The sequence below is a fragment of the Denticeps clupeoides genome, chromosome 2 (genome assembly GCF_900700375.1).
Source record: "Denticeps clupeoides chromosome 2, fDenClu1.1, whole genome shotgun sequence".
NCBI classification, from domain to species: Eukaryota; Metazoa; Chordata; class Actinopteri; order Clupeiformes; family Denticipitidae; genus Denticeps; species Denticeps clupeoides.
The window spans coordinates 26646999-26664953 of record NC_041708.1 but is presented as its reverse complement, the minus strand read 5'-3'; the positions used below and the strand labels follow the sequence as shown (position 1 = coordinate 26664953).

The 17955-nt window shown below is 44.2% G+C and overlaps 1 protein-coding gene across 2 annotated transcripts; it reads left to right on the top strand.

The window, feature by feature from the left end:
• The first annotated feature begins 1015 nt into the window (after positions 1–1015).
• Positions 1016–17917, top strand: plcd1a (phospholipase C, delta 1a). 2 transcript variants are annotated; one of them, XM_028967641.1, is made up of 15 exons: positions 1016–1618; positions 4982–5140; positions 11077–11305; positions 11468–11597; positions 11741–11969; positions 12079–12280; positions 12610–12754; positions 12861–13013; positions 13700–13861; positions 14099–14255; positions 14377–14493; positions 14588–14766; positions 15276–15411; positions 15544–15693; positions 16092–17917. In XM_028967641.1, the coding sequence occupies exons 1-15, from the start codon at positions 1588–1590 to the stop codon at positions 16178–16180; spliced, it is 2268 nt and encodes a 755-aa protein (XP_028823474.1). In that variant the 5' UTR covers positions 1016–1587; the 3' UTR covers positions 16181–17917. The 2 variants fall into 2 exon arrangements, with proteins under 2 accessions (XP_028823474.1, XP_028823464.1); XM_028967631.1 differs by lacking the exon at positions 1016–1618 and adding an exon at positions 2196–2598.
• Positions 17918–17955: the final 38 nt, after the last annotated feature.

Here is a 17955-nt window from a genome sequence, read left to right as displayed (position 1 = left end):
AGGACTTAGGACTTGACTTGAGACTTATCAGTCTTGACTCGACACTTGCCTGTCTTGACTTGGCAATGACTTTGTCCCACTTCTGCTGATTACTGCTTTGCACACTCTTGGCATTCTCTCGATGAGCTTCAAGAGGTCGTCACCTGAAATGGTTTTCCAACAGTCTTGAAGGATTTGTAAAATTGTAAATTTGTTCATATATACAGACAGATACATATTTATCTTATTTTTGTGATGCTATTACCTCTGTTTTTGCTGCTATTACCTTCTGCTTCTGTCCACTTTCTGCCGTGACAAGTGCAATTTCCCACTTGTGGGACTAATAAAGGTTTATCTTATCTTATCTTATCCTTAAGGAGTTCCCAGAGGTGTTTAGCACTTGTTGGCCCCTTTGCCTTCACTCTGCGGTCCAGCTCACCCCAAACCATCTCGACTGGGTTCAGGTCCGGTGACTGTGGAGGCCAGGTCTCCACTTTTTGTTAAGTACATAACTCCACATGTGTTCATTCATAGTTTTGATGCCTTCAGTGAGAATCTACCAACGTAAATGGTCATGAAAATAAAGAAATTGACCAGTCAAATGGTGTGATGTGCAAATCAGGGCCAAGTATCAAAAATACTTCCCCGTAGCAAACTTTGCTACAACATTGCAAACATTGAATGAGAAGGTTAGTCCTAACTTTTGGCCTGTATACTGTATATGTTTTTTTCCAGCCGGCCGGTCATTCTGTTTGGGAATGTTTTTACTTTAAACAATCCGCGTTTGCTCCCAAGCACTGGCAGTAAATTCGAGTGGCATTTCACGGTTGGTCTGGTGGCGGCTGAACCACACGTCAGAACAGCTTCATTCTAACCCTCCTTGCTGCCAACTTGCCTCATATATAATTAGCCTATTCATAACCGCCTGAGTGGTATTAAGGTGGGGCTGGAAGCACATACTTTAGGTTGGAGGATTAAGACTGAAATGTATTTCATTACAAAGGTGATCTAGGGATTTCTGGTGATGTGTGGATTCTTAAACATCATCATAAAGCAAAATAAAATAAAATAAAATATTTTAGCTTCAATGGAATTTCAAGGGACCTTAAACGCAGAACTTTTTTCTCTGTTTTCTCTGTGAAGTGCCACAATGTCACGTGATACTGCATTCTGACGATCCAGTTCAATTGGATCGCAGGTTCGAAGCTGGAAGGAAACCCCCGGTACCGTTCTGGACCAGCCCTCTGGCAGACCTGCGTGTGTTCTTACACACCTTCAGCCGTGGACGCGTTCGATTCCACGCAGGAGAATAGCAGAAGCTGCGCAGAAAACCTGAAACTCGAGAAACTCGGGACCTGAAGGACCGGTGCTGGGTGGGTGTGGACGCGAGGATGATCATGATGATGATGATGATGGGTTGATACTTTGCTCTTCCAGTCGACAGTGGTTGACCGGAGGCTGCGATCGCGCGTTTTCTCTCCATTACGCGACCAACTCAGGACATTTGCAAAAAAAAAAAAAAAGAAAAAAAAAAAAACATTTTGTTGGGGCCACACCCGAATCACCGGGGCTGATAATCGCAACCGGCGGTGACCTGGAACCTCGGCAATGGAGTTGAACGGGAATTTAAGCAAAAACGGTGAGCAATCACATGAATCACATGACTGTTTATTTACATTTTACAGCATTTACCAAACGCCCTTTTCCAGAGCGACTTTCAATCAGTAGTTACAGGACAGTTTAAGTGTCTTGCTCAGGGACACGACGGTAGTACGTGGGATTTGAACCTGGGTCTTCTGGATACTACCACCTCTGTTTACTCACCTTGTAGGATCTCTTCAGATAAATTTATTCTTGAGGCAGGTTAAAAAAAAAATGATGCATGCACGAAAGAAAAATAAAAAGTATAAAGCAGATTTTCTTCTAACTGTACTTTGCATGCGTTTATCGCGCACTGATTGCTGGAGGCGATAAATGGCGCGGTCGTAAACCAGTAAAGTGCAGGACAGCGGGGTCATCTCCGTTGCAAGTGTAAAATATGTTGGTTTTTTTTATTTAAAACAGCAAACACATCTGACGACTAATGTGTCGGGCGAGACGTGACACAGTCAAACCAAAAGAGGGCAATCGGCCTCCATCCGTCCGTCCGTCCGTCCACGGCAGCCGCCCCACGCCGCATTCTTCGCCGTTGCGTAACGCGCCCGATGCACAAACTTCCAAATTTCAAGGACGACGTCCCTTTGGGACGTTCGCTCGTTTGTATTAAGACGACACGCGAGATTCGCCGTGGCGTGGAAAAGCACGCACACGCCCCGAGCGCCGTGCCGGGCACGATCCGAGTCTCCGCGGGGATCTTGCGGGGAGCCGAACGTTTCGGGACGAGTCACATGGGCGGAGAAGGTCTAGGGCGGAACAAGAAGACTCTCGCGACTGTTTTGTGCGACCTTTGTCGCCGAATGGCCGGCGGCGGGGACGTCGCGAATTCCTTCGGGTCCCTTTGGATCGGCCTTTGACTCTGCGCGATGTCCTGTCTGAAACGCGTGAAAACTAGCGGCTCCCAGGAGCCGTCGGACCGGGAGCACTCCACGAAGGTGTCGCGGGAGAACACGAAGCGCATGGGTACGTGCTGTGGACAGTGGCAGGTTGCGTTGGCGACATGACGGCCGCCACGCCACGCCACGCCGCGTTACGTCGCCTCGTGATTTGTTGCTGTAAAGTTATTTTGAGTGGTTGTGGATTAGTTAACAAAAGTTAACAAACCCACGCACTTGCGACGCTGATTGGCTGTGGGCGAGGTTTTTGTCACGTGACCGACTCAGAACAGCTCCAGTTGCAGAATGCAAAACAAGAGAATAATGCTTTAACATTTTGCCCTGATTATTTTTTTTTTTTTCACCATCAGTAGCCTTGAAGGTTTAGGGGAACGGTTTCAATAAATAATATAGTCAGCGCGTTGTACGTATTAAAAAATGCTGGTTAGAATGTGGAATGCTAAGCATTTATTGTGGGATCATATGACCGTAGGCGGAAGAATGGCATTATGAACTTCTTTTTTTTTTTCTGGGCTCCTCGTTTTATCAGATAGCCACCCCACAAATATACCCCACAGGCGCAAGGTTCAGGTCAGGTCAGCTCTCACAAAAGGGGAGCGTTGTTCACGGTCCACACCTCCGAAGAGTTTTGTGCGGCTGCAACATGCCAGATGGAAATTGATTCTTTTTTTTTTTTTTTTTTGTTAAGCAAAGAATATTCTGGGTGCAGGAACTACGCAAATCAGTGGCTCGAAGGCCCTGGGTGATTACCTTCCCTCCTGTCCGATCTCTACCTTCGCCCATCACCTTACAGCTTTACAGTTCCCATTTGTTTGGCGCCTAATACTGAGATTAGTTTACCGCTTTGCATCTGTAGAGCTTGTTTTGCCTGTGGTCACTACAAATTGCCTGATTTCACTGACACCCCACGGCCGCTGCTCGTCGCACCACTCGCGGCCTCGCGGTTTCGCCCCCAGGCAGTAGCCTGAGCGTTGCGGGGTAAAGGGCCGGGCTTGACGCAAATTCCTCTGCTTCGCTGTTATCGATGAGACGGGGCTCTGTCGGCAGGGCTGAAGAAAAAGAAAGCCATTACTCAAATCACTCGCATTCAAAACCAGACTCAGTATCGAGTCAAATCCCAGCCTTTTCCATACCTTGCACCTCGCAATGGCCTTTAAAGCTCACCGTGGACTTTGAGGCGCGACAACGGGAGCGTCCTCCCGAAGGCACGGAGTAACAAGGGCCTTTACCGAGTCAACACATAATTACAACAACATGACCTAGAAAAGAAGAAGAAGAAAAAAACGGGGCGTAGCTGAGACACTCAGAATGTTCCTCCTCCAGATCCACAGCCCTGCCAGACTCACACAAACAAGCCTCTGTGGTAGGAACTTGCAAAAAATGCCTGCGATGTTGGGGTCGTGCCCACACCGCTGAGTCGCGGTCAGCGTTTTACATCGAAAGTGCGCAGTTTGCTACGGGGAAGTATTTTTGATACTTGGCCCTGATTTGCACATCACACCATTTGACTGGTCATATGCTTGTGTGACTCCTTATGACTCAATATTTACAGTACAGGCCAAAAGTTTGGACTCATCTTCTCATTCGTTGTGTTTTCTTTATTTTCATGACCATTTACGTTGGTAGATTCTCACTGAAGGCATCAAAACTGTGAATGAACACATGTGGAGTTATGTACTTAACAAAAAGTGGAGACCTGGCCTCCACAGTCACCAGACCTGAACCCAGTCGAGATGGTTTGGGGTGCTAAACACCTCTGGGAACTCCTTCAAGACTGTTGGAAAAGCATTTTAGGTGACGACCTCTTGAAGCTCATCGAGAGAATGGCAAGAGTGTGTAAAGCAGTAATCAGAGCAAAGGGCGGCTATTTTGAAGAAACTAGAATATAAAACATGTTTTCAGTTATTTCACCTTTTTTTTGTTAAGTACATAACTCCACATGTGTTCATTCATAGTTTTGATGCCTTCAGTGAGAATCTACCAACGTAAATGGTCATGAAAATAAAGAAAACGCATTGAATAAGAAGCTGTGTTCAAACTTTTGGCCTCTACTGTGCATTTACAGCATTTATCAGACACCCTTATCCACAGCGACTTACAATCAGTAGTTACAGGGACAGTCCCCCCCAGGAGACACTCGGGGTTAAGTGTCTTGTGCAGGGACACAGTGGTTGTGAATGGGGTTTGAACATGTGACTTTCTGGTCTTCTTCTTGTGTTGCCCACCAGGCTACAGTTTTCTCACCATAATGCACACTGTGTCTACACGTCAAACATATTTAGTCGTGTGGAAAGTGAGGGAATGGATCAGGCCCGTAGCTGGAGACCACAGTCACCCGTCTGTCTAGAGCGTTGGGCAAAACTATGAAAAACTGACTCACTTATCTTCCAGCTGGAGGTCAGGTTCGACGTGACCGTGTTTCACAACTCTCTTCTCGCTGTGACTCGCAGGCCTAGAGGACGATGCTGACCTGAAGTTCTTGCTGGAGGGCGGCGCGCTGCAGAAGGTGCGCTCAAATTCATGGCAGAAGAGCCGCTTCTACAAGCTGCTGGAAGACTGCATGACCATGTGGCAGGAGTCCCACAAGGCCTTCAAGGGCGACCAGACCTGTGAGTAGCCAGGAGGGGTTTAAAGGGACCAAATTAAGTGTAGAATCACATGACTCGGCAGCAACATTAACTAATATTAACTAATATTAACTCCAGCTCCTTCTGAATCATACCAAGTACCAGATGGTCGTTCTCGAAGATCATTCAGGGCTTCGGAAATGCCATTGTAAGCGTATTCTCAGAGGGATAAAGATATGAGAGACAATGAACAAAAACAGGATGGAATAGATGTGCACTCTCTGCACTCGGTGGCTAGATAGCGCTCAGAGGGGGGGGGCGTTGATACCCTACACGAGCAGATACCTGGGGGGTTAATGTCAACGGCCGACAGCGTGGTCCATTATGATTGCTGCGAACATGAGACACGCCCTATTGTGGAAACGGCATCGCTACAATTATGACCATGTGTGGCCTAATTAAACACAGTCAGTCATATAGGTATCTCATTGGGAAAATCTTAAATTCTGTGATCCAGAATTGGGTCAAACGCCTACAAAAAAAAATTTTTTTTTTGAAAGGGTGGAATGGAAAGAAAAACTCCTCTGCAGATAGCCTGGCCGGAAGAAATTGGTGCAAAACAAAAGTTTTTCCCACAGACCCATCCACTCGTGGCTTCCTCCCCGGCACACCCTGGCCAAAGGGCTCCTATCAGGCAGCGGCTATCTGCGCTCTGCCAGGCTACAGCTGGCTGCCCCGATCTCTGTTCGGGAAGCCCCGGAGAAATGGAGTGGCAGACAGCCGTCTTCTGTCCAAATGAGGAAACAGCAGGGACATAATGAGGCCGTACTCTGTTCGTCTGCAGGAAAGCGTGTTTTAGGCCCAAGCTTGTGTGTTCAGTTGCTCATTTTCAGCACCGTTAGCCTGTAAATGAATTTATTTTTTTTCCTTTACAAGACGTCAACACCATAAAAAGGTTTTAAAGGTCCCCTGACCTTAACATTTTTTTTTTTATTTAGGTCTCATTGTTCCCCTAATCCTGTATCTGGCAGAGTGTTGGCCTAATGGTCGTAACCGGAAGGCTGTGGGTTCGAGTCCTGTAGAATGTCAACCTCCCCCACCAAAAAAAGCTGGCGATCAGCGTGGCATACGGTTCATGTCCGCCGAATAAGGAGTGTACGACCGGAGTTCGAATCCCGATGTGAGCAGTCTTATTTGGAGCAGTGGTGGCCTAGCGGTTAGTTACATACACAGTCATACACAGTATGATATGCAGTGAAATGCTTTTGCGACTGCTATAGACCTCAATATTGCAATATGGCCACCCCCAAACACTCTTCATCTTACACTCTTCATCTCGCTAATGACACTTTTACGCCCATCAAAATTAGTTTAGCTGCTGCTAACGGTTTTGGATTTAATGACTCAGGACTTTACTTGTTTGAGTGAGTTTCTCCAAAAAGGTTTGACGGACAATAGCCTCTCTTGGGTGAGTCGTTTTTTTTCTGCGGATCTTTGATTTCGGGGAAATGTCCACTCGACATTTTTTGCCGTTATTTCCAGACTTCTTCACGGAGCTCACCTCGTCCTGGTCCAAACCTCTCAAACCTCGTCTCTTCACAGTTCCTGGATCTGGGCGGCTTGGACACGGTGGGCCCGGTCAGTCTCCCTATGATTGAGTATTCACTGGCCACCTATCTCGCCTGTCATTTCTCCTGGAGAATATTTCTCAGGTGAGCGCTGCACGGGCGTTGAGTTGGGTCACCCTGCTGCTGACCTACCAGGCGATATGCTTATCTGACCTGAGCAGCACGTTGCCACCGGAGAGCGCCTTCAGAATCACCTTCAGTTACTTTCTCCGCGTTGGACATGCCAGACCGTGACGGGTGACTTATCTGGATGAGCCACTTTCCTCAGTGGATTTATGCGGCCAGTCACTCGTCGCAGTTGTGGAAGAAACAGACAAAAGCTCTTCGCTGTGTCCTTCCCAGAGGGGATGACAAGCCAAGGCAGCCATTTAAAACCCGCAGACTGGTCCTGACACCTGCACCTGCGCCCCCGGTGAAAGGGGCCGCAGGGATGAAACCGGGACCTCTCAGGCAGGAGTGCAGGACCCCCACCCAGCATCAGAATATACACCAGGGGGAGACGGAAACCTTCTTCATCCTCCTGACACAGGGAATGACCAGTTGGTACCAGGAGACACCACTGCCTCTCCAGAATTTGTTGTGGCTGCCAGAAAGCCCCATTCTGTTCATGTTGTGGGTTCCGGTCAAAATAGGACATGTTCTGGAGTGCACATCATGTATTGACTCTGAGACCCGCCCACATTCCGGGTCATCTGAACACGGGCGGATCACCTCTTCAGAGGGGGGCCTTGTGTGGGATCGGGATCGGTTTGGCAGGGCAGAGAAAACACACATTGTCCTCTGTGTTTCTCTCTGACGCTCTTGCTCACACGTGGCCAAATGTTTTCCTTTATACGTCTCCCCCAGAGCGGGGGAACGGTCAGGCGGGGTACGCTGACCCTGACTCTGGTGACCCCTCCCTAGCTTTCTTCAGAGATCATCAACCTCTCTGTGGTAGGATGGTGTACCCCCCCTTCGCAGGGATCTTCTCTCTCAGGTGGGGGGCCAGGTGATCCACCCCCATCCAGAGCTGTGGTGCCTTCAGGCCTATTTGCTGAGAGGTCAAAGCTTGTAGCTAAAGGTTTTCCCGCTAATGTTAGCGCCACTATTCAGAGCTCCAGGGCATCTTCAACCATGGGCTTCTATGCTTCTTTTGCTGAGCTCTGGTGTCATAAGAAGGGTCTGGATCCATTCCTCTGTTCCATTGAGGGCATTCTAACATTTCTGCAGGACCTGCCAGAACAAGGTTGCTCATTTTCAACAAGAAAGGTTTATTTGGCAGTTATTTCAGATTGTCATGTTGGTATTGATGAGGTGTCGCCAGGGTCTCACCCCCTTGCCATATGTTTTCTGAAGGGTGTGCGATGGCTGAGGCCTGTCAGTAGGCCCTCTGTTCCTCCCTGGGACCTATCAGTGGTTCTGAATGCTTTGTGTGTGCCCATTGAGTTGGTGGATCTTAAAGCACTCCCTTTCTCCACCACCTTTTGCAACCTTCATCTGCTCTGGCGATTGCGGGCAAATGTGCTCCGTACTCCGACTTTCCGCTCATGTGAGCAGCTACGAAGCCAGCCTCTGTCAAAGCAGCGTTTGTCGCATTGGGTTGTGGAGGCCATCTCCTTGGATTATAATAGCAGGGTAACTGGTCCCGCCGCTAGGGGGGGGGTTCATTGCCTGGATGTGGTCTCCTCCTCAGTTGCTACTGCAGTGTTCTGAACTGAAGGGGAGGTGGCAGGTGGTTTTATTGGGAGGCATTGCGACTTTCCCTGTTGCCCCATCTCCTGCCTGTATGCGTGATTAAAGGTGTCTTCAAGCAGAGGCGTGGTTATCCCATACTTCTTGTGTTGTGTCGTTCCTCTTCCTCCGGGAACAGTGGTCATATAACCTGAAGTTTCTCTTACTCGAAAAAGAAAGCTGATTTGCTAGTCGACCTTAGGTTGTGTGAGAAAACTGAGAAGCATTCCAGAGCTTTCATTATTATTGCTTCTCGTTGACCTTTGTCAGCATTACCCTGCTCAAAGCAGCATGACCAGCTTAAACTGAACCAGCAAGTTTGACCATCTTTCATTGTGTTTTTCTGGTGGTCATGCTTGCCTACCAACTAAAACCTCTACCAGCTTTATGGTGTTCTTTACAACAGGGTAAAAAACACTGTACCACAGTTAAAGCTGTGTAGAATGTTTTACTACTTCACTATTTCTAATTGCAGTATTGGAACCTTTTTATGTTTTCATATTTGTGTGTATTCAGAATAGTGGATAATCTAACAGAATTAGGAATGGCAGAGTAACACCTCTACTGTCATTGTAGTATTTCTATCCAATAACTGAGCCAGTCATGTTCCTAGAGGAACCTGGTGAGGAATGACTAAGAGATGATTCGAGGCACATTTTGAAGCCTCCATCGCATCACACTGCGATTTAGATTCTTGGTGGGTTAGATCAGGACGACATTTTACACTGATTCCTGGGTAGGGCACGGATGTGATTACTCTGACAGACAGTTGTGAAGCACTAGGCTTAATGAAATTTCTATCACAGTTTACTCTGAACAAGTTCTGAGGGATGAATGAATGCTTTTATTTACGATAAATCTAGGGCATTAGGTCTAATTTCAAAAATATACATTACATTAAAATATAGATATTAATATTTTATTGCGCTTAAAGTAAAATAATGTGTCTCTTGTGATATGTTACCTCTGCATCTCCACACAATATACTCTTTGATCCAGTGTGTTTTGATGGAATGTGAAGAATGTCAGCATGGCACCAACGACAATTCAGAGACTCCACTGGCTCCACACAGTTGCTCTGTAGGAGAGCTATTTTGGAAAACGCCCAATAGTAGAAGCGTTTTTGAGAGCCAGTGGAGTCTCTGAATAGTGGGCGATGTGCTCAGCGAACCCAGCTTGGGTTCAGTTCATATAAATGAAAAGTGTTCTATAAATGTGTTTTAGGCAATTCTTTGTTGAAAATGCTGAATTTTCAAGCAGCTGATCCCTGGGAAAGGCTAAGGTCTTCTGTTTTATGTGACTGTCAACTAATCTTTCATGATTGCTCAAAATGTCCAAATCCTGAAGAAAACAAGCACGTGTCAAAGGTGTGATTGGATGTGGCGTGCAGCATGTTGTGAATCGAGGCAGTCCAGGTCAGCAGGCGCGTTTGATGCCCCTGTGAACAAAGCTCGCGGTCAGGGTATTATGTAATCATCCATACATTTAGCTGCACCCCAATGGGCCAGGCTTCAAAATACAGCACGGGGGGGATCATGTTATCTTTATGTAGCACCAGGACCACTGGCGCCGATTCAGAACAATCTCTGCGAGTTCAGCTGTAGAGAACCTCAAACAGTGGTCCTGTGTATAGGAAATGAAAACCCAGAGCAGAACAGTACTGTACTATATTAACTTTTTTTTAGGGCTGCACGATTTGGGGAAAAAAGACATATTGCAATTATTGAGATCAATATTGCGATATGCGATTGTGATATGATAAAGGGCACTTGCTTGTATATCAATGAAAAGTTGCATACAAATTACTAATAGTGAAATGTTTAATTTCAAAGTGAAACATTTTTTTTAAGTATTTTTAAGTATTTTAAATAAGTTTATTGCAATTGATATACCATTATGGACTCTTTTCAAGCTGGTGTTAATTGAAGTGTTACACGCTAATTGTGCTACATGCTTATTTGTTAGAGTAAAGCATTTGGGGTGATGGGGTACTGTGCATCGTAATCTGTAGTGTGTACTCCTTACCACCAGGCATCAGTGTCGAGGCCACAAACCAAATAAATAAAATGAATACCTTAAAAACACCGATCTTGCAACACTGCCACTATAAAATCATGCAGGTATTGCACCCATATCCGTATATATGTTCTGTTAATAAATAATGTCACCTATAATGAGTGATGTTTTCACAAGTTTAAAATGGGAGGAGCCCAGTGATTGTCATTTCTTATGCATGCTACTTGAAAGTGCCCTATCAAGCATAGCAGCAGCATTTCACAAATATTTGACGTGTAGCTTGAGTATAACTCAAGTAAAACTAGTCATTGTCAGGTTAATCAAGTTTCCTTGTAGGTGAACTTCGCTCGTCATTGGTGCGTCTCACCAGCTACGTGTTGTCCTGCCCTGCGGACATTATAACAGGTGGTGGGTAAGGAAGCAGACTCATAAGCAGACTCATAAGTGAAGGGTTACCTAACCCCCTGAGCCTGGCTGCTAATAAAGGTCTCTGTCCTTGTCCGTAATTGGCTTCTAAGTGCTAACTATGACTGAGATATTATTATGACCTCAAAACCGATATCTTCATTGTGGCCATTTTTTGCAAACAGTACTTCAGTGGCTCTTGTGTTATCTTCGCCTCAGTCTCCATTGAGGATATTGAGTCAGTGCGCCAAGGAAGGCAGTCTGAGGGGCTCCAGAAGTTCACCGATCCGGACATGGAAGAACGCTGCTTCTCCATCATCTTCAAAGGCCACCGCAAGAACCTGGATCTGATGGCCAAATCCCCGGAGGAAGCCAGTAAGTGGGTTGCAGGCCTGGGGAAAGTCCTCAGCTACGTAAGCAAGCTGAACCGCCAGCAGAACAGCGAGCAGTATCTTTTGACATGACAAATGCATTATTATACAGAGCTCCTCAGTTGTAAGTAGTATTGTAATACTAATTATCACCAAATATGGCTAAACCAAACAGCTCAGGCAACAGTTTTGTAAGTCTACTGACTGGTAACCAAACAGACCTTACATCAGAGATTCAGCTGGATCCTCAGCTGCATGCGCAAAGCGGATAAGAACAAGGACAACAAGATGACCCTGAAGGAGCTGAAGCACTTCATGCGTCAGATAAACATTGAGGTGGATGACGCATATGCCGAGTTGCTCTTCCGAGTGAGTGCAAGAGTACATTTCTTTAGTCTCTCTTAATTTTGGATAAATCACGTTTTTTGGAATGTTAAAGTGAAGATGGATTACATGTCTGAACATTTTATTCATGTCTGTCCCAGTGACCTTTTCTTCCTCTTTGTCTGCAGAGATGTGACACCTCTAATTCTGGAACCCTGGAAGGGGATGAAATCAAGATTTTCTATCAAATGCTGACATCCAGAGAGGAGATCGATGTGATCTATGGGAAGTTTTCTAAAAATGCCAGAGAGATGAGTGCTGGTGACCTCCTCAACTTCTTGAAGACAGAGCAGATTGAGCATGCCACCTTGGAAGATGCTCTCAATCTCATTGAGAAGTATGAGCCAGATGAAATAGGTAATTAATTCACTCTCGCGTTGTGGCGGCATCAGGTAATTTCATTGCTCATTTTATTATGCAGTTAATGTTGCACAAATGGGGAAATTCTATTTATTTGTGTTCCTAGCCAAGAGCAACAAGCACATGACCAAAGATGGTTTTCTGATGTACCTGCAGCAGGAGGACGGGCTAATATTAAACCCCGCTTATAAGAAAATCTATCAGGACATGACGCAACCTCTTAATCATTACTTCATCAATTCCTCACACAACACGTACCTGATGGAGGACCAGCTGAAAGGACCCAGCAGCACGGAGGCCTATGTTCGGCAAGTGCTTTTTCATTTGGGATATTGTAATTATCACCGCTTTGTACATAGAATGTAAAAAAAAATTTAATTCGATTTTTGACGACAGCAAGTGATTACTGCATTACCATTAATTAATGAAATCAGAACTCAGCAACATACAAAACATTTATTTGCTTGACTAATAATAGTAAAACCCATGGTAATATTTAACAACTTTTGCCTTTAATTCTGACGTACTGCATTTGGCATCTTAAAGGGTGAAGGCTAAAGGTTATGGGGTGTTTCTGGTGATGGTTCAGCTAGAGCACAGGGGAGAATTCAGTTCTGACTTGAAGGTGAAATTGCAGAGCGCTGATGAAGAACTGTCGTTGTGTGGAGCTGGACTGCTGGGACGGCGCCAACGGGGAGCCTGTCGTCTACCATGGCTACACGCTCACATCCAAGATCCTCTTCAAAGATGTCATCAAGGCCATCAAAGAGTACGCCTTCAAAGTGCGTCATCTGTCCGGGGGACAAAGTTTGAGTATTTTAGCTAAATGGCAGTTTGCCTTGAGAATGTAGCTGTTCTAAAACCTTTTACCCCCCATTTGTCTATAAGGTATCTGAATACCCGGTGATCCTGTCCCTGGAGAATCATTGCACCGTAGACCAGCAGAAAATAATGGCAAATCACCTGACCAAAATTCTGGGCAGTGCTCTTCTCGTACATCCCCTGGGAGATCAGATGCCCACAGCCCTTCCTTCTCCAGAGGTTTGCTTACCATCCTATAAATTTCCTCCAATTAATTCCCTAAATAGCTACTTAATGAGCTCTCCTTGTGGAATTGGATTGTGGTAATGTCAAGGAATAGTTTGGAGGTTTCTGTCCACAGCACCACATGGGTTTTTGAAGAGATGCTGATGGATTTTAAATTTCCAGGCAAGATAGAACATGGGCTGCCAAACCAGGTCTTTAGGGTGTGTTCAGAGGTCAGTTGCTGAGATGCTTGAAAAAACAGAATTTTGTTTGAATCAGAATATATGAGGGGGAAGACATGCAGATAACTTTTGTTTTCATTAAAATATATATTTTTTTCTAGAGATAAAAACTGGTAAAGGCATGTTTATGTGTCAGGGCTAAAAGAAAAGGCACAAGACTGACACACAAACACCCCGACACACAAGCCTGGGCACGAGTGCTGAGGACGTAAAGTCTGTAGAACACCTAAGCATGTCGGAAAATATTTTTCACCATCATACGGCGTCGTGGTATGTGCCAGTATAGTGGGGCATTCATGTGGTTTCTCAAATGAAGCTTATAATTTACGCGTACATGCTTGAGTGTGATTGGCTGCCTGCATGGTGTGACTTGTTTTCTCACCATGCCATTGGTTTTTTTCTGCTGTGGTAAAGGAAAACATTACAGGTCGTGCTTAGTTTGTTTTTTTGTGCCATCAGGATTTGAAGGGGCGCGTTTTGATCAAGGGGAAGCGTCTGAATAAGCTGGATGCTGTGTTCAATAATAACAACACCATAGACGAAGAAAGTGTCTCTGAAGAGGACGAGGCAGCTGAGTGCGGGGACAACAACCAACAAAATCAACAGAAGAAGTCAGCCAAGGTATGTAAAGTTTTAAACAAGGTTTGCAATTGCATAATAAATCCATCCAAATGATTAACCCATCATCAATTCTGGTCGGAAATGTCTATTAATGAGTATAACGTCTGCATTAATGTAGATATGAAACGCCCCAAACCTTTGAATGGTAGTTGAAACGGCTGTTGAAAGAAGCTCCTCATTCTCTTGCTGAAACAATTGGCACGTTTGTGTATTTGGGCTTTTTTTTTTCTTCTTCAGAGGACAAAAATAAAACTGGCAAAGGAGCTCTCGGACTTGGTCATCTACTGCAAGAGCGTGCACTTTAGTAGCTTTGAAAACTCCAGAACCAAACAGGCCTTCTATGAGATGGCCTCCTTCAAAGAGACCAAAGCATTCCATCTAGCAGAAAATTCCGGTAATAACCATGCTTCACCAAATTGCAAAATGCCTTTCACACTAGAAATTGCATCTGGGTTCCTTGTATGTGTTCAAAAAGCACAAGAATTTGGGAAAATAATACTACCATTGCATTGCAGGTGCAGAGTGTATCCACCACAATATGGAAAAGCTCAGTAGAATCTACCCAGCAGGTTCTCGAACAGACTCCTCCAACTACAACCCAGTTCCCATGTGGAACGTTGGCTCTCAAATAGGTACCAGAAAAGGCTATACTTTCTCTCTGTTTTTTTTTTTTTTTACATTTTGTTAAATATTTTAGACTAAAATGTGACACTTTTTTTCCCACAGTGGCCCTGAACTTTCAGACACCATGTAAGGAGATGGACCTTAACCAGGCCATGTTCCTCCCCAATGGTCAGTGTGGGTACATACTGAAGCCTCAGTTCCTAAGAGACCCATCCTCAGGGTTCAATCCATTCAAACTCACCAAAGGGCCCTGGTACAAAAAGAAGACTCTACACCTTATGGTCATTTTTTTCCCCCACTTCAAAAAATATATAGTACATACCAGTTAGCCACAATATTGAAACCACCAGCCTTATGTTGTAGATCGAGATCAGCAGACGCTTTAGGTCCTGTAACTTGTCATCTTTGAATTTCATGCACAGCCTACACATGCACATTTGGTCATTTGGAGACCAAGTCAACACCCTGAATTCTTTCTCATGTTTTCCTGCATCTTTGCATTTTGACCTGTATCCTGTAACCCAGAACTTTGCCAAGAACATCATGCTGTCTCCATGACTTTTGGTAGTTTTAATGTTGTGGCTGATTGATATATGCAGTTAACAGAATTCTGTGTGCACGGCTTTTATGTTCAATAGCATGACAGAGTGCTGCAGTTATGCTGTGTACATTTCCTTTGTTGGCTTTTTGATGTCTTGTTGTTCCTCAGTTTGATTAGTAGGCGTCAGCTCCTTAAATCAAATAAAATATTTTGTGGTTGGTGCTGACTCCCTCTGGCATGTTCGTCTAGGTGATCTCCGCCCAGCAGCTTCCGAAGATCAACAAGAATAAAGAGAGCTCCATCGTGGACCCTCTGGTTAAAGTGGATATCTTTGGTGTGTCAGAGGACTGTGCAAGCAAGAAGACTCATCATATTGAGAATAATGGTAACTCCTGGTTAATAAAACCCTTTTAGGCATTCTAAAATTAGCAGGATACTGTGTGTGTGTGTGTGTGTGTGTGTGTGTTGTCACATTAAGAAGAAATATAGCACTTTTCTTTTTTTCTTTCTCCTCTAGGCTTTAATCCTATGTGGAATGTATCTTTCGAGTTCACTGTGAGGGTGCCTGAGTTGGCCTTTGTGCGCTTTGTGGTAGATGACTATGATAAAGGAAGCCAGAACGATCGTATTGGTCAATACACGATCCCTTTCACCAGTATGCAGAATGGTATGGCTTTTTTTTTTTTTATATGGTTTTGCTTACTTACAGAGTTTTCTTAACAAGCCATTTTGTTCTTGGCTTTCAAATTGAATTTTTAAACCATTACACAATGATTTCATAGACTGTGAAAATTTGTAAACCCTTTGAAATATATACAAGATGAATAAGGGTAATTGACCACTAACCAATCACATGTAAAAAAAAGATTTTTTTTTAATCAGGGGTGGCCACTACATCATGGTACGTCTACATGTTATGTGTGTATGTGCCCGTTTTCACAATTCTTTAAATAATATATCACAGGGTTCTGAATGCAGGGTCTGTAGAGGCTGAAAACTGTTGCCCCCTTTTGCCCTCTGCTTTTAGAAGGATAGGTTGTCTAATCCTGTTTCCTGTTTCCCTAGGTTACCGCCACGTCCCTCTCCTGACAAAGAGAGGTGACCTCATCCCGTCCACTGGACTGTTTGTACATATCATGGTTGTGGATGCCTAGTGGGACCACGGGAGCGTTTCAGACGCTGTGTTACAGAAAAGTGCACTTATTTTAAAATGTATGTGTAGAAGAATACTCACATTCTTTTGTCTTTTTTTAATAATGGTGCATATATTCTTTTACCTCTTAGAATGATTAGAAATGTTTCAACATAGCAGAATATCATGTTTTGGTGGAGGGACTGAGTTCAAATGCAAATTTGACAAGAAGTCATGGTGACTGGAGATCTTCAGTGCCTTGAAACCCCATAGGAAACAAAACCCCATCACTTACGTGCCATCACTCAGAAAATAGGACACTTTCCCTGTTTAGGATAGAAATGTGCAATCTAGAGAGTAGTGGAGAGTTGGGTTTTTACTGCAGCTATTTTAAATTCCAGGTCTGAGCAAAGTCCAAGCAAATACATATTTAGGGTTCTTTGTGGGTAAAATGCAATATGCTTGGGAGTGGACTTTTATTCTTTTTTTATTTCACTTTGACATAACTGCAGCAGTGATAGAAACACAGTACTAGTATAAATGAGCCCTAAAAAAAACATCTTGTCCAGAATGCATGAGAGTGTCATAAATCAGTGTCTTGTTTATCGGTCACTGTCATGATTGACCTTAAGTGCCAACTTTTAACCTCTGGTCAAGCTCATAGAGCAGGGGTTGATTGTTCTGGGGAGTTCAGAGAGGTTTGCCAAACAACATTGTCTGAATTAAGGTTCCAGACAATTTACTACCAGATTAATGTATTGCAAAAGTGTTTGCCTAATAATGCAATTTTTATTTTTATTTTATGCAGTGAATCAGGAATCAGGTATATATAGATGTGTATAAAAGGGGCATCTTTTGGTCATGGGCTGCATGAAGGGCACATCTGAATGGGATTTAAGTGAGGCCCATTTGGGGGGTTTATTTGCTTGATAAGACCCGACTGGACCTTATGCAGAGCAGAGGTGTCCTCCCCCCTGGAATGTCAACCTCTGCTCAAATGGGCCTGCCCATATGTGATCCTGACGGACATAGCTAATTTACACAACTTTGTTTCAAAATAAGTTCAATTATTGTCTCATCTGCTTTTCTAGCTGCAGAATTCCAATATTGTGTGTTGCTGAATGGATTGGAGTAATTTTTGTATATGACTGTATTGTATATTTGTGTATAGGTACTTTCCCTTTAATCAATCTTGATGTTCTTATAAGTGCCTTTATAAGTGCCTTTTACGTGGATAATGCTAAAAACTTTATTTTTTTATTTTTATTTTTTAATCAGTGCATAGACTGTGCCTTATTATTAACTTGTGAACTGACCAATTTTTTTAAGTTATTATTCTCTAACAAGGGCCTCAAACGTCATCTTGTAAGACTAGAGTCTGTTTTGCGTACCAACAATTGACTGTTTTGACCGGTTTTCTGTGACAGGGCAGGTTAGTGCAGGAAGAACGCTTAAGTAGACAGCACTGCTATGCCCTGCTAACTGAATTTTGGTCCTACAAACATTACATCTGTTAGATTTTCACACCGTAACACTAACCAAGCCGCAGGAGCAGAAAGTTCATTAACCGTTGATTAAACCGTTTACACGCTATAATATGGAATGGGTTCATGCCTTCGGGGGCTTCTGAGATTAAGGCTACTATTTCTCCCTGCTTCATTGCAGAGTAGTTTATGTAAGGAAATTCGTGGTGCATATCAAAAATGTCTACCTGTTGTAATACTATATGCATGCATGAATAAACACCTTCTTCCATTTATGGCACGAATCAGTGTTCTTTTCAATTACACAGCACTT